The sequence below is a fragment of the Antedon mediterranea genome, chromosome 10, assembly GCF_964355755.1.
Source record: "Antedon mediterranea chromosome 10, ecAntMedi1.1, whole genome shotgun sequence".
In the NCBI taxonomy this organism is placed as follows: Eukaryota; Metazoa; Echinodermata; class Crinoidea; order Comatulida; family Antedonidae; genus Antedon; species Antedon mediterranea.
In genome coordinates this window covers 22,649,537-22,663,331 of record NC_092679.1, presented here as the reverse complement: position 1 = coordinate 22,663,331, position 13,795 = coordinate 22,649,537, and the positions used below count along the sequence as shown (strand labels likewise).

Here is a 13,795-nt window from a genome sequence, read left to right as displayed (position 1 = left end):
GTATTAATATATTTTAGATCAGAATATCAACATATATATTTATACGGCTTTACCACGTTGAAACACCGGTTCTCGTCAGATCACCGAAGTTAAGCAACGTTGGGCCTGGTTAGAGCTTGGATGGGAGACCATCTGGGAATAGCGGGTGCTGTATACGGAGCTGGGGTCCCATTAGGCATTTGAAATCAGCACTGCTGACTCTTATGGCAGCCCCTGCATCTAGTATCTGCCTCAGACCTCTGGTCAAGGTGGGCACTGGACGAGAGAAGCCCTTGATCAATATCAGGACCAATCAAGGTGCTTTAAACAGTCCTGGCTTTGTTTGTATCAAACCTGTTAGTGGCGGTAATTATCGCTGTTGGTTTCGATTGAATAAAATAAAAAATAAATAAACATTTATTCATTATCCTCCCGAACTGTCTTATAAATCAGTCGTTTGAACAACTGCATCTACACAAATGTACTTCACGAATTTGAAATAATAATCATACCCAATAAACAACACTGTTGTGTATTTATTGAACATTTTGTACGTAAATTGAGTGGTAATTTTTATTCAATCATATTATTGCTCTTTTCACCCAGTTTTATTGAAGGTAACAAATCCACTGCGGATCATTAAAAAGCATATTTAAGCAATTTATAATTCATAGCTACAAAATCAATCGTATTCTACCATTCACTGGCTGGTGTTCTTAAATTTTAATATATATAAATTTCTCGTTTACATTAAGCAACCATTGGTCACAAAGACAAAATAAAACACCCAACCAATATATTTGAACCAAATTCTACAATAAAAGCGCTAGATGTAAATACTGGGTTTTTGTTTTGTTAAAGCATAGTGAAAAAAATGCTGATTGTATGGCAGGCAACCTACTATGCGCAATGCCTGACAGTGGTGGCTTAACTAATTTTTTTTTTTTATTAGGCCTGAAGAAAGTTTGTTTGCTATCATTTTTAAATTATTTTTTTTATAATTTTTGTAAAACTTTTAATGGTTTGTATTGGGCTATGAACATTATAGATAATTGGGAGACCATTTCAATCCAATTTCCCTTTAAATAGTGTAGAATATATTGCAACATATAGTGAAACAATTAAACAGGACAGCAGCCGACAGCAAAACAAGGCCTTATCTTTCAACAATTTATATTAATATTATTATACCTGTACACATTATATGCAAGATTAAACATCTACAATATATATCAAGCCATCTGTCCATGCTCATTTTTTAATTCCAATTTACTAATGATACGTTATCAAATGTACATGAGAGAGAGAACCATTTATTTACGTACACTCGCACAAACATCACGGAATCAAAATTAATAAAAAAATTTCCCTCAAAGACAAAATAAAATTGTTAATAAAAAATAACCACATAGATCGATTCAGTAATTTTAAATCAAGAAATACAATATTATACATATTATTAATTGTCTAATGCACACAGGCCTAGCTCTAATTAAAGACCAGTTTTGGGACGGTCTTTTAGCAGTTATCAGTTGTGGCACATTGTTCTAGTATTTATATGTTTTTAGAACAGTGTTCTAATAAAACGTTACTACCATTTTTTAAAGCAGTTCATATTATTAAAATACTAGTTAATTTTGGTTGTGGGGCGATAAATTGTAATTCAACAGAAACGAGTGAACATTACAGTCATGCTTTGTTAAATTACCACGAAATCCAGCTATTACCAGTTGTGTTCTAGCCTTTAACCAGTTTGTTTTTCAATAGTTGCATTACTATTGGTTTTTAAACTGGTTTTATAGTAAATACTACCAGTACTGGGGCAGTGTTCTTGTGGCTACTACTACTACTAGTTCTGGACCACATAAATTTCTGCTATGATATAGGCGGTCTTTGACAGGTCCTTAATTAGAGTTAGACCTGTATTTTTTCACATTGCTTCATCATAACTATCTTTATACAAGTTCAGTTTATCTCAATTTAAGATTCACCTATTTAGATTTATGTATGCTTCAGATTAGAGAACGAAATTTTATAATATTCAGTATATAATATAATGTATAGAAACAAAAATGTTGGCTTGTTATTTATCTCGTAAACGTTCCCCCTTCATCCAGGTATCCAGAGCGCCCTCGTCGATTCAAGATTCCCCCGAGTCCCATTAATCCAGATAAAAACATATTTATAACTACAGTAGAAAGAACTGCTATTAAAGGGACACATTCAGCACCCAACAAAAGTGTCTACTGTACATAATACGGATGTCCCAAGGCAGGGTTTTATTGTACTGATGAAAATGTTACTGCAGTAACTCTATAGCCTTACTGCAGCATATACTAGAGCTAACTAAATAAAATGTGTATGCCTACAGTGTATTAATAGGCAAGAGAACTGCACAAAACTAAGTACTTTACCTGCCTACAAAATTTACAGAATTATTTTAGTAATGTTAATGTCTGTCTGTTTATTAAATAAAATTGAATATACCAATTACACAATAACAAAATCACTGTAGTATTTTAAAGTGATATTTAATTATTTTTGGTTTTTCCCTCACAGTATTCTCTTCCTTTAATCAATCATACCAAATATCTAACCTACAGTATTGCTACAGATGTACACAAAATGGTGGATTTTTAAAATACCATAACATTTAATCCTTAATTCTATTAATGATTTCATGAATAAATGTATTTTTGTACACAAAAAATAGATTAGATTGTTGAATTTTCATTTAAATTTCAGAATCTAAATTTGTTTTTGGCAAATTATTAGTTCAGATCTAGTAAAATAGGCCTGCACAATAAATGTGATGAGTTGTAACATTCTGATAATCCACCCTTAATAAGCTTATTCAAATTTGGTCATAGTATATAGCCTATTTTAAAGCCGATATAGAGAGCTACTGTATATAAATTATTATATTAATCAAAGTTTAATTAAATAAACATTTTACTGATTTTATCATCAACCATTTGCACCAAAATTTGCATTATTAGTCAAGACAGCAGGTGCGACAATTCTAGAACCACAACATCCAGTCAATGGTTTATTTAATTATTTAAATAATCTTCATTTCAATGTATTTTTAAATCTTTTTTTAGACTTTTCTGAACAACTTTATGAACTTTTGGAATGTCTAGGGGATGACACGGCTACAAAATGTTTTTGCGAAATAATCAAACCCACGTGAAAAGTATTATATTCATGCTCTATATTTCAACATTGTAGACCTATTTTTTTCTAATACGCAGCTCAAATATATACAAGGTATAAGAGTAGGTATTCCTGAATCAAAACACATAAGCCCTCCACAAAAACAATACATCAGATTTTGGAAGAACAATTTACACAAAATTATTTTTTTAAATAATTAGTTACGACTTCAGCGCGTTATCTAAATTTGTTTACAATCGCAGGCTCGTATTTATATAACAATTTACCGGACCCCAATCGGGGGTTTTGGCATTCACTCGATAAGAAGGCCAGTCTTAATAATAGAATATTTGATACTGTTATGTAAATATGTACAACAAACGTGTACTTAATCATGTGTACAATATATTTACATAACTATATAACACACATTACAAATAAACATGCGTGCATACATATATTATATACCTATATAAATTATACTAATTTACTATACTAGATAAGAAAAAAGTAATTAAAAATAATCGTTATAGTTCAGGTAATAATATTTGTCTCCGGATCCTGGATTTAGGGGAAAGGGGGGAGTCAGACGTTAAAAGCAGATCAATGGATATGTGCAGTCAGCCAATCACATTGCCTCAAGACGCACATGTTTATGATGATCGACCACACTGGATGTTGCTTGTGTTAATAATAATAAATTTCAATTCTAAACTGTCCTGATAAACGATTGCTTAAGAACAGCAGCCACCACTGCTCTGATTAACGGGTGTGCCTGGGGTTACCTTGACCGCTCTAGATGCTTCTGATGATGGTACACTGCCGGGTCCCATTCGGTTCTTGATTTCGGCAGCCATCGTCATGAAAGCCTGTTCTACGTTGGTTGCATTCTTTGCACTAGTTTCAAGAAATGGTATTTCAAGTTGGTCTGCATATTCCTGAAATTAAAATTAAAACAAATCAACGTAATTTGTTTACCACATTGAGATCTTGCTTCTATGCACTATCTAAAGCTCTGTCTACACTATCAAACTTGACAAAGAAATGTGATGTGCCCCTATATGGACATGATGATGTCATATCACTACCATATTTGGGAATATTGTAACACTCTGACCATCAGGTCAACAACCCCTTTTCACTATTTCTCCCTACTCCATCTATTAACATTCCTAGTGGTTTCTTCCTATCTCTAGGTAATCTTTGGCCCTGTTCAGACCCATGGCGTTAGACCGTTTTAGCGTACGACGCTAAAAGAATGTGTGTCTGAACAGTTGGGGATTAGCGTACAACGCGTCGTACAACGGTTGTAGCGTTGTAGTGGAAAACGGTTGATAGTACCGTTTTAGCGTACGACGCTACTGTAAGTCAACGTTGTATCCAATCAGAACGTTTCCTGTTATGACGCGAAACAAGGTTTGACCTAGGCTGACATCTTGTATCGTCAATGTGTGAGATGGATTTCAATAACAAAAAGGCCAGAATAAATAAGGCCTAACTACACTACAAATACAACTGTTACAAAGGCTACAAACTATTATCAACTGATTACCATTATAATTTCTAACAAATGACATAAATACATGCACCTTGTATTTAAACATAGGGACTACGATCCCATCCGCTTTTAGGCCTAGCTAGGCCTAGGCCTAGAGCCATTCAGGCATTTCATTCAAGCTAAAAACTAGCGTGGGACATCAAGTCACTCATTCATACAAGGCAGACTAGACTGGACAAGTTTAATGCTGAAAACCCCCTAACTCCTAAAAAAAATCAGTAAACAAACAAGGGGAGCTGTGTCTCTTTTATTAGCAAGTTAAGGGTTATTTTCAACCGATTGGACCAAAGAATATATTATATCTTTGACTGGACTGGATAGACTAATCACAATCATATTTTTCTTCATCATTACGAGGCCTGCTTTATTTTCGTAACACAAGAGCCTGGGGAAAATGTTTTTTACTACAAAATAAAAACAATTGAAACAGAAATTTGGCTTTACTATATTTTTCTTAAATAAATGCTGAGGTATGTTTTATTTACGGCAAATGTTGTCATAATTGTAGGGCTGAGATCTAGGCCTATATATGATGAAAACACGTGGGTAAGAGCACATGATGCAACTAGAAACAACCTGGATGACGTACTTCCGTTGTAACGATAATCGTACGCTATGGGTCTGAACACCTTGTTTTTTTCTCTGCGGTTTGTAACGTGACCTTGATAGTAACGTTGTACGCTAAAACGGTCTAACGCCATGGGTCTGAACAGGGCCTTTGTTCACTCTCCTATAACCCACATCCTTAATCAATTACTGTTTCCTCATCATCAAGGAATGTTCGCTTTACTAAATAGTCCCCTCCCTGGGCTCACACTGGCCGATCGCCAAGTCGCCATGGGCGAAAACGTTTCTAGATTGGCAAAAAATAAAACGGCTACTTTAGCCATTTTGGCGATGACATATGATAAAATAGATAATTAAATAATCATTTTGGCGAAAGCATAAAGTCCAACTAAAAGGTCCATTTGTCGATCTCCAAGCATTTATTTTGTTCGTTATCACGTTGTTACTTCAAACTCCATTTTTCGTCAACTTGTTTCGTTGTACCAGATGGAGATAGCAGAGGTAGACTGCACAGAGAGACACGACACATGGATGATGAAGTCTACCCAAACTATCATGTGTTGTGCGCTGCACAAACGATCGACTACGTAGCCGACGGTCGGCTAATTACCGGGATTGTCTATTTTTCGATAGGGGTGTACTTTTCAGATTAAAAAGAAAAATAGTATCTTCGATGAATGACGTCTTAATCTTATCGAAATCCAAAATGTATGCGTTATGCATTTTAGAGTCTTCCAATTTAATGTAGTTTCATATTTTACCCTTAATAAACTTCCCTCGTGCGTCAGTGTAAACAAAACAACATGCGGGAAATGGTAGAGTCTAACGGGGATTTAGCTAAACACACACGTGCATCTGAGCGGGGCTGGCCGCCGGCTTCTGTGTTGTTGTGTAAATAAATAATAATCGGGATAAATTTCTCGCCCTGACAGAAACGCTTCGGCGCAGCCTTGAGGGATGGAAAGACGTGTACTCTGTGCTTTGGCCTATATTATCTTACGTTTAACAACGATACGAGTGTTCGTTTGCTAGGAATTTTCCTCAATATTTTTAGCATACGATATACCGTTGCGTTGTTGTACATAATTTTGTAGGCCTAGGCCGGCGGTTCTGCACTTTCGCACCTCTTGAGCATACCCAATTTAAAAACATTAACCCGCTGCGCGGCGGTGATTCTAAGTGATTCTAGGACACGATTTTCGCCTGGTAAGCCATGGAAGCCGTCACACGCAAACATGACCAGCCAAGCGTAAAAAACAAAAGTAACATAGCGTTCAGGGGATTTCAGAAAACTGTAAAATGTTTCTTATTAAATTGATAACTGTATGAATGCTGTATGATTAAAAACAATTTGAACAATTGTTTTGATCATGTAAAAAAAATACAAAAAAAATTTTTTTTTTAATCATACAGTGATTTAGGCATGGTTCTTTATCTCAATGCCTTACAAAAATGTTCAGGGAACAGTGTATAGACCTGTTGACATAGATAAATTACCACTATATATATATATATTTCAAAAATTTTAAATTTTGGCTATAAACAGATTCATTTGGCTAAATAAAAAAATTTGACTTGTGGGGTTTGCTATGGTTTTTTTTTAGGTTTGCAAGGGTTTGCGGGGGTTTAGCAATACCCTGTTTTTTCCGCCAAATTGGACGCCATATTGGATTCTGGCATGATGATGTCATTGTTATCGACTCGATTTATCAACTACTATGAGAAGTAGTTATTAAAGTAAGCCTCAGCAAATTTTAATCATCATAACACAATCCCCTATATATAGGTATTTGTGTGTGTTAATAGGCATTTGTGTGTGTTATATAGGCCAAAATTTAAAAGTGCCGTAAAAAATTTTCCCCAAGACCCTGGGATGGGGATTTTTTTTCTGACATTCTATATGGTATACTCTATCAGAAAAAAAAGAAAAAAATTTTCCTATACTTTTTTCCCGCAAAATTTGTACTGCACCCAGGCTATAGATAAACTGATTTGACTAAAAAAAATATTTTGACTTTCGCCAAATGGCTAAACAAAATGAAATGTTAGTGCTACCCCAGCCTCCCAGTACATGAATATTAATTAGGACCGTTCCTTAAATATGGATGTACTGGTGAGAAAAAATGAGCTTGATAGAATAAAACGTTTATAATAGAGAGAAGAAAACGTATGTGATATAGCCAGGACAGACTGTATTACATTGAATATTTAAATAAAACGGTATCTGGACAAAACCATATTTACTGTTTGTACGTTCTGTGACTGTGTGAAATCCTGCCGCTGAGACTATATGATATAGTAACGGATACTCTAAAACACCACCGTTACAATATCACCATCATATTTGGTCATATCACTATCATATTTAGGCACATCACACTTTTTTTTTGTCATTTGTATAGCACCAAATTGAGAGCCTGCTATAGGCGCTATATAAGAATGAACTATTGTTATTAAATTAAGGATCGTTGCTAATGTCTCAACTGTCAAAAAAAAAATATCTGGGTCCGAATCCATAAATGAAAACTAATTAATTTGAATAATGCTGGCCACAACCAAATATCAACATAACCAATTTTTTTTTATTATCTAATTATCACTTCCTTACCTTAGCTGTCGTATAATCCACAACTTTTTTCGTTGTAAGATCACATTTGTTTCCAACCAGTAATTTATTAACATTCTCCGATGCATAACGATCAATTTCTTGTAACCATTGCTTTACATTGTTGAACGATTCCTATGAATAATCAAATCAATTATGGTCAATGATAAATGATCAACAAATTAATTCTTATTAACCACGACGGTAATAGGAAACCAGAATACAAACACAACACATGGAATGCTGTGCCATTAGTAATAAAAATGAACATGGTTCACTGTGCTGCAAGGAAGAAACATATGACACTCATGTGATTACTTCACTTAAATTACAATGGTTATTTTTGCTTTTGTTTTGGATTTGTGTTTTCCCTAAATAAAAGACCAATATTGACTGTCAAAAGCTGGCCGAAATAATTACTGCCTAAGGAAATCTTAAACTTATAAACTAAAGCTTGGTTCCTACTAGAACATTACACAATTCGGTTGACCAATGATAAGCGACAGTTTGAATAATCCACTTCTTGTGATTGGTCAAATCACTTACATGTTACATCCTTACATTGCATCTCTAGTGGGAATCAAGCTTCACTCTCAGGTTTAGGGAATGGAGTTAAAAGAATCGAAAGTTGCAACCCTGACACTAGGTCAGGATTGAACCCCGACACTAGGTCAGGATTGAACCCTGACACTAGGTCAGGATTGAACCCTGACACTAGGTCAGGATTGAACCCTGACACTAGGTCAGGATTGAACCCTGAACCTTGGGATTGGAAGGCAAGCATGTTAACCACCAAGCTACAGCTCCACTATTGTCAGAAACCAGTATTTCTTCCTATATTTCAATGTAATAACTTGTATACATACTTGATCTGTGACATCATATACAACTATAATGCCATGTGCACCTCTGTAGTAACTTGATGTTATAGTTCGGAATCTTTCTTGACCTGCTGTGTCCCACTATAAATAATATAAAAATAATGAATGTTTATGAGTGCAATGGAACAAATAATGAGTGTGATGATTTCAGAGATTAGAAATTAAGTCAACTTACTATTTGTAGTTTGATTGTTTTGCCATCTAATTCTATGGTTCGAATTTTCTGTGAAAAAAACAAGCGTTACAATAATTATTTTAAGTGTTCATTTTTTATACACCTTGTCAATTATTAAATTAATCATACTGTCTCAATTTTCTTGACCTTCCCAGTGGTCATAACACTTCATAAAATGGATCAAATGAACAAATAAAGCTTGACCATTCTTGCCCGCCTCACTTTTTTTGGAGTATATTATTAAGTAAAGAAAAATGTAAACACTATAAGGCAACATTTTCGCCAGTGTAGCAACAGCCAAATGCTAGACAATAACACCTTTACATTTATCAAGATACATAGCCAAAAGTATTTTTTTACTCCAAATTCAGATTGACCAGTAGTTATAGCTAATCACCCCTCAACCCATAACAAAAATAGTACTAGTAGCTCATACTACTTACAAAATCTACTCCAATTGTACTGATGTAGCTTTCTGTGTATGTATCATCCTGTAAATCAAAATTTAATAATTAATATAGATATTTAAGATTTACAGTTGATAACAATGGTGTACAGAATTATATGTGCTCAGTGACCTGTGAACAGGTCATCGCCATTGTGTTAAATTAAAATCTCTTGACAGTTGTGTATCTATTTTTGTACAAACAATGCATTGATAGACATGCCTATAAAATATTAAATACTGTACTACAGTAGTTGAAGTACACTGTAGACAGGTGTCTTTGACCTCTCTGTGACCTACTAAAGCTCTGTCTACACTATTAAACTTTATGTGACCTGCCCATATATGGACATGTCATATCACTACCATATTTAAGCATATCATTATCATATTTGGACACATCACACTTTTTTGTCAAACTAGTTTGATAGTGTAGACAGAGCTTTAAAAATGGTCTAAAAAATGTCATTCTAACAGACTAAATACTTTGGAAGAATTAGGTGTTGTCCAGTGGTCTACAGTAGGAGACGAGAGAAGAATAAAATACAAGGATTTGGGTTTTAGTGCTACAGTATTATATTTATAAATGAGTAAATCTAGTGGTATAAAAATGTGCCAATTCCTTTTTTTTTAAAGGATTTTCTTTCAATTTTTATTTCACAGACTAGGTTAATAGATCACTCATGGCTTGGTGACTCATACATTAGGTGTGTGTGAAAATTGTCATGTTACATCAGTATCGCTAAATAATGTTAGCAGAATCAAGAAACTCAACTTACAGCAAATCGTAGCAATAGGCAAGATTTTCCTACACCGGAATCGCCAATTAGAAGAAGTTTAAACAAGTAATCACTGAAAGAAAAAAGAAAATACATTAAGTTCCACAGTATAAAACAACAACTTGTATCAAGGCCCATTAAATATGGAAAGGATTTGTAACAAATGGAGAATATAAATTTAGGGATCATCGCAAACATCTAGAAGAAAAGAAAAGAAAAGAAGAAAAATTCTTTAAAAATAACAAAGAAATTAAAATGGATTTAAACACAGATCTAGATAGGATCTATTATAAGTCAATTGTTTGTGTTTTAAAACAACCCCTAGTCCTATAGCTTTAATACCTCATTAATTATGCACAGAAATAATCAATGTCTTTGATTAGATGGCACACCCCTTCACACAGTCAACTAATTGAATAATAACCAATAATTAAACTTGAACGCCAAGATAGTACTACAGTACTATACACTGAGGCTATAAATTAATTAAATTAGAGACACCTTTTGATAACAATTACATTTAAACAACAAATTCTGTAATAAATACTTTACATTCAAAATACAGATACACAAATATACAACATTTGAACGATACTACTCTAACCACATCGTCCTTAGTTTTAAAATTGTAATTAGCCTGAATTAGTCAAATGACTACTATTACAACGCTCAAGATTAATTATTTATGGAATTGAACAAACAGCTGTGGTTTAGATTGTGTCATCAAGTTTAAATTTCATACAAGTAGTAATGAATTTTATGAGTTCATGGTAGGAATGACTTCGCAAGTTGAAAGATGATTTAATGTTTATTGATTGAAACATAACCAAGATACAGTAGAAACAGAAAGTACATTTAGAGTACAGGTAGCTGCAATTTTGTTTTTGTTTATATCTTAGGAATGTTTGTGTTATGTAATTAATTTAAATTCGTCAGTATACATGGTACACTCAGATTCAACAATTTTGCATAAGTACAAAAAAACAAATGTCATGTAATAATAATTACTTACTCAGGTGGCATTAAACCTTTTTTTGATTAAAAGTTATTTATAACCACTAATTAATAATTCAATTACTGGCTGCAGCCTACCAGTTGAGTAATTGCAATCAACAAACACACTGGGATGTCAGTTTGGAATTAATTTAACCATAAACAAATCATGTAATTAATATTATAGGTAGGTCATTTACCTTGTACAATAGGAAACATTTAAGGTAGGGTTTATACACTAGTATACTACAGTACATGTTTATGTACTCTCTTTAATTTGGGTGAAAATTCTACAGATCATGTACATACAGTATGGCTGGTGTACCGTACATGGTCACTCATTTTTTTAACTGCTTATTAAGAATTGATTTGGCATGATAATATTAGTAGTTTACTTTTCATTAACCAAAACTTAGACCATCGCGCTCCTAAACTTAGACCATCGCGCTACTAATATTCACCTGAGATTGAAGAGCACTAATACTGTACCGCTCCTTAATTTTTCCAGACATCAACAAGAACTATATGAATAGAAATTTCCCACAACGCCAAATATAAATAGGATTTTTCAACAATGAAAGAGGCACCAGTGAATTAGCTAAAGTGAGGGGGTTACAACATTTTAGAAATTAAGGTCCTTGAAAATTATTATTACAGTAAGTGTCCTATTATTTCTTTGAATGAAGGGCAGAAAAATCTATTTGTACTGTAACAGCATGTGACGCAACTGCACGGCTATCTTTTAGGGTTAGGCTCAGCCACTGATTAGAATTACCAGAACCTAACCCTTAAAGATAATCTCAGTACAGGTATGTGACATTCACAGAAAATTTACCAATACTACTGTACATTCTTGGGATTTCCCTTTGTGTGGCCATTTGGTTTTTTCAGATTCCTGACTAGCCTATGTGTGCATACCTCACTATGGAAATGCAAGGGTGTGTAAATTTGTTTTATTTAGTTATCTTTACACTACCTTAAAGTTGTAGTTAAAATTAAATAGAATTATGAAATACTTGATAAAATATTTACATCCTTCCATTTTGAAAGTAAAGTTACCTATATAGGCTATATATATATATTTTGATAGTATACTTTATGATTACGAAAAAAAGGGGAAAACTCATCTGCATATTCCACTTGGTACACCTAGCCTAGTCAGGACTGATCTCACTCTACTGAACAGGCCTAGCTAGGCCCTAGCCTAGGGACTAGATAGGCTACAACAATAAAAATACATTACACTACCACCCTGTTTAATGTTTTGCTTTCAATTCATTTCTGTTTCATGACTTTTTTTTATTTTAATAAATAAATGAACTGTCTAGGAATCTACAATACAATAATCCATACTAACATAAATATGGCCTAAATAAAATATATGCAAGTATAATATATATTGGCCGCATAAATTAAAATCAATAATTAATCGCTAGGCTAGGGTGTGTTGTGTAGCCAGCAGGTTTTACCGCACAGCAGTCCTATCGTATCCGCTTCCTGGACTCATTGCACTTGGTCGATTAGTTTACAAATCATCACACACAGAAAAGTCTAAAAACGATGCATTTCAATTAACTTTTTCACTATTATTATACAATATTATCTCAATATCTTTAATATTTAATATAGACTTACTATTCTGGATTCATAGTGGACATAACACGGTTACTGCCTCTGTCTGTAAAATCGTTTTTTTCAAAGATTTTTAAATTATAGTTAGATCAAATGACGGTCAAATACGATGTGTTTTATAGCGAAATCAGGAGGAAGTTCAAAATGGCGTCATATCTAAGGATACTTGGCATTGCCTCGGATAGGGGATTGGGTAATTGGTTTGTGACGATTCAAAACGACGTGGCATAATCATGTGATCTTGAATCATATTGGCGGCGCTGCTTTACAATTATTTTAATAACAGATTTGTATCTATTTAATGTCTAAAGTACAGTATAATCTCAATATTCATAGAAATTCGTTTATTTTATTAATTAACGCCACGTAGTTTATCAAATACCAGCCTATTACAACTTTAAAATATTAAAAAGATTTTTTTTTAAAAGACAATACTTCGATCTAATTAATTAATTAATCATTTCCCCCTGAGTGTAATTAATTGAAATGACGTAATATTGTTTTTTCGTTGAATAAAGGGTCTTTCACACCTGTTCCGGCACGGTTGCGGTCCGGCGAATCGAACATCAATGTTTCGTTTTCACGCGGCTATGCGCCAATCGATATGCGCGTAGCCGCGTGAAAACGAAACATTGACGTTCGATTGGATTTTCCGGCGCCGGACCGGAACCGTGCCGGAACAGGTGTGAAAGACCCTTAAACCATTTTTCAATGTCACATAAGCTAACTAATACTAAAAATATTAAAAAACTAAAGTAAAAAAACAAACTTATTTGATAAAAACGTATTTGGTGCATGGACACTGGTTAAATTCAAGCGTTATGATTTTCTATAATAAAAGTGAAATCATTATTTTATTGGGTTTTTTCGACCGCGTTAGAAATTTACGCAATATGAAAAATCCATGAGCATCTAATTTATTATTAACTTTTAAAATTCGGCGCTAGCTTTGAAGACGTATTAGTTACTTTTGTTTGGTTAATTTGTTTGAATTGATTATAATGCAGTGTGTTATAGGGAATAGA

At 33.7% G+C, this 13,795-nt stretch overlaps 1 protein-coding gene and 1 pseudogene across 1 annotated transcript; one reads left to right on the top strand and one right to left on the bottom strand.

Annotated features, from left to right (window-relative positions):
- Positions 1 to 39: 39 nt before the first annotated feature.
- On the top strand, positions 40 to 157 carry LOC140061406 (5S ribosomal RNA; annotated as a pseudogene).
- A 1,054-nt stretch (positions 158 to 1,211) lies between these two features.
- On the bottom strand, positions 1,212 to 12,923 carry LOC140060255 (ras-related protein Rab-1A). Its single transcript, XM_072106389.1, has 7 exons — positions 12,774 to 12,923; positions 10,146 to 10,218; positions 9,365 to 9,412; positions 8,922 to 8,969; positions 8,732 to 8,827; positions 7,869 to 8,000; positions 1,212 to 4,073 (listed from the first exon to the last, which is right to left on the bottom strand). Exons 1-7 carry the CDS (start codon positions 12,794 to 12,796, stop codon positions 3,870 to 3,872), a joined length of 624 nt encoding a protein of 207 aa, XP_071962490.1. The 5' UTR covers positions 12,797 to 12,923; the 3' UTR covers positions 1,212 to 3,869.
- Between the last annotated feature and the right edge of the window lie 872 nt (positions 12,924 to 13,795).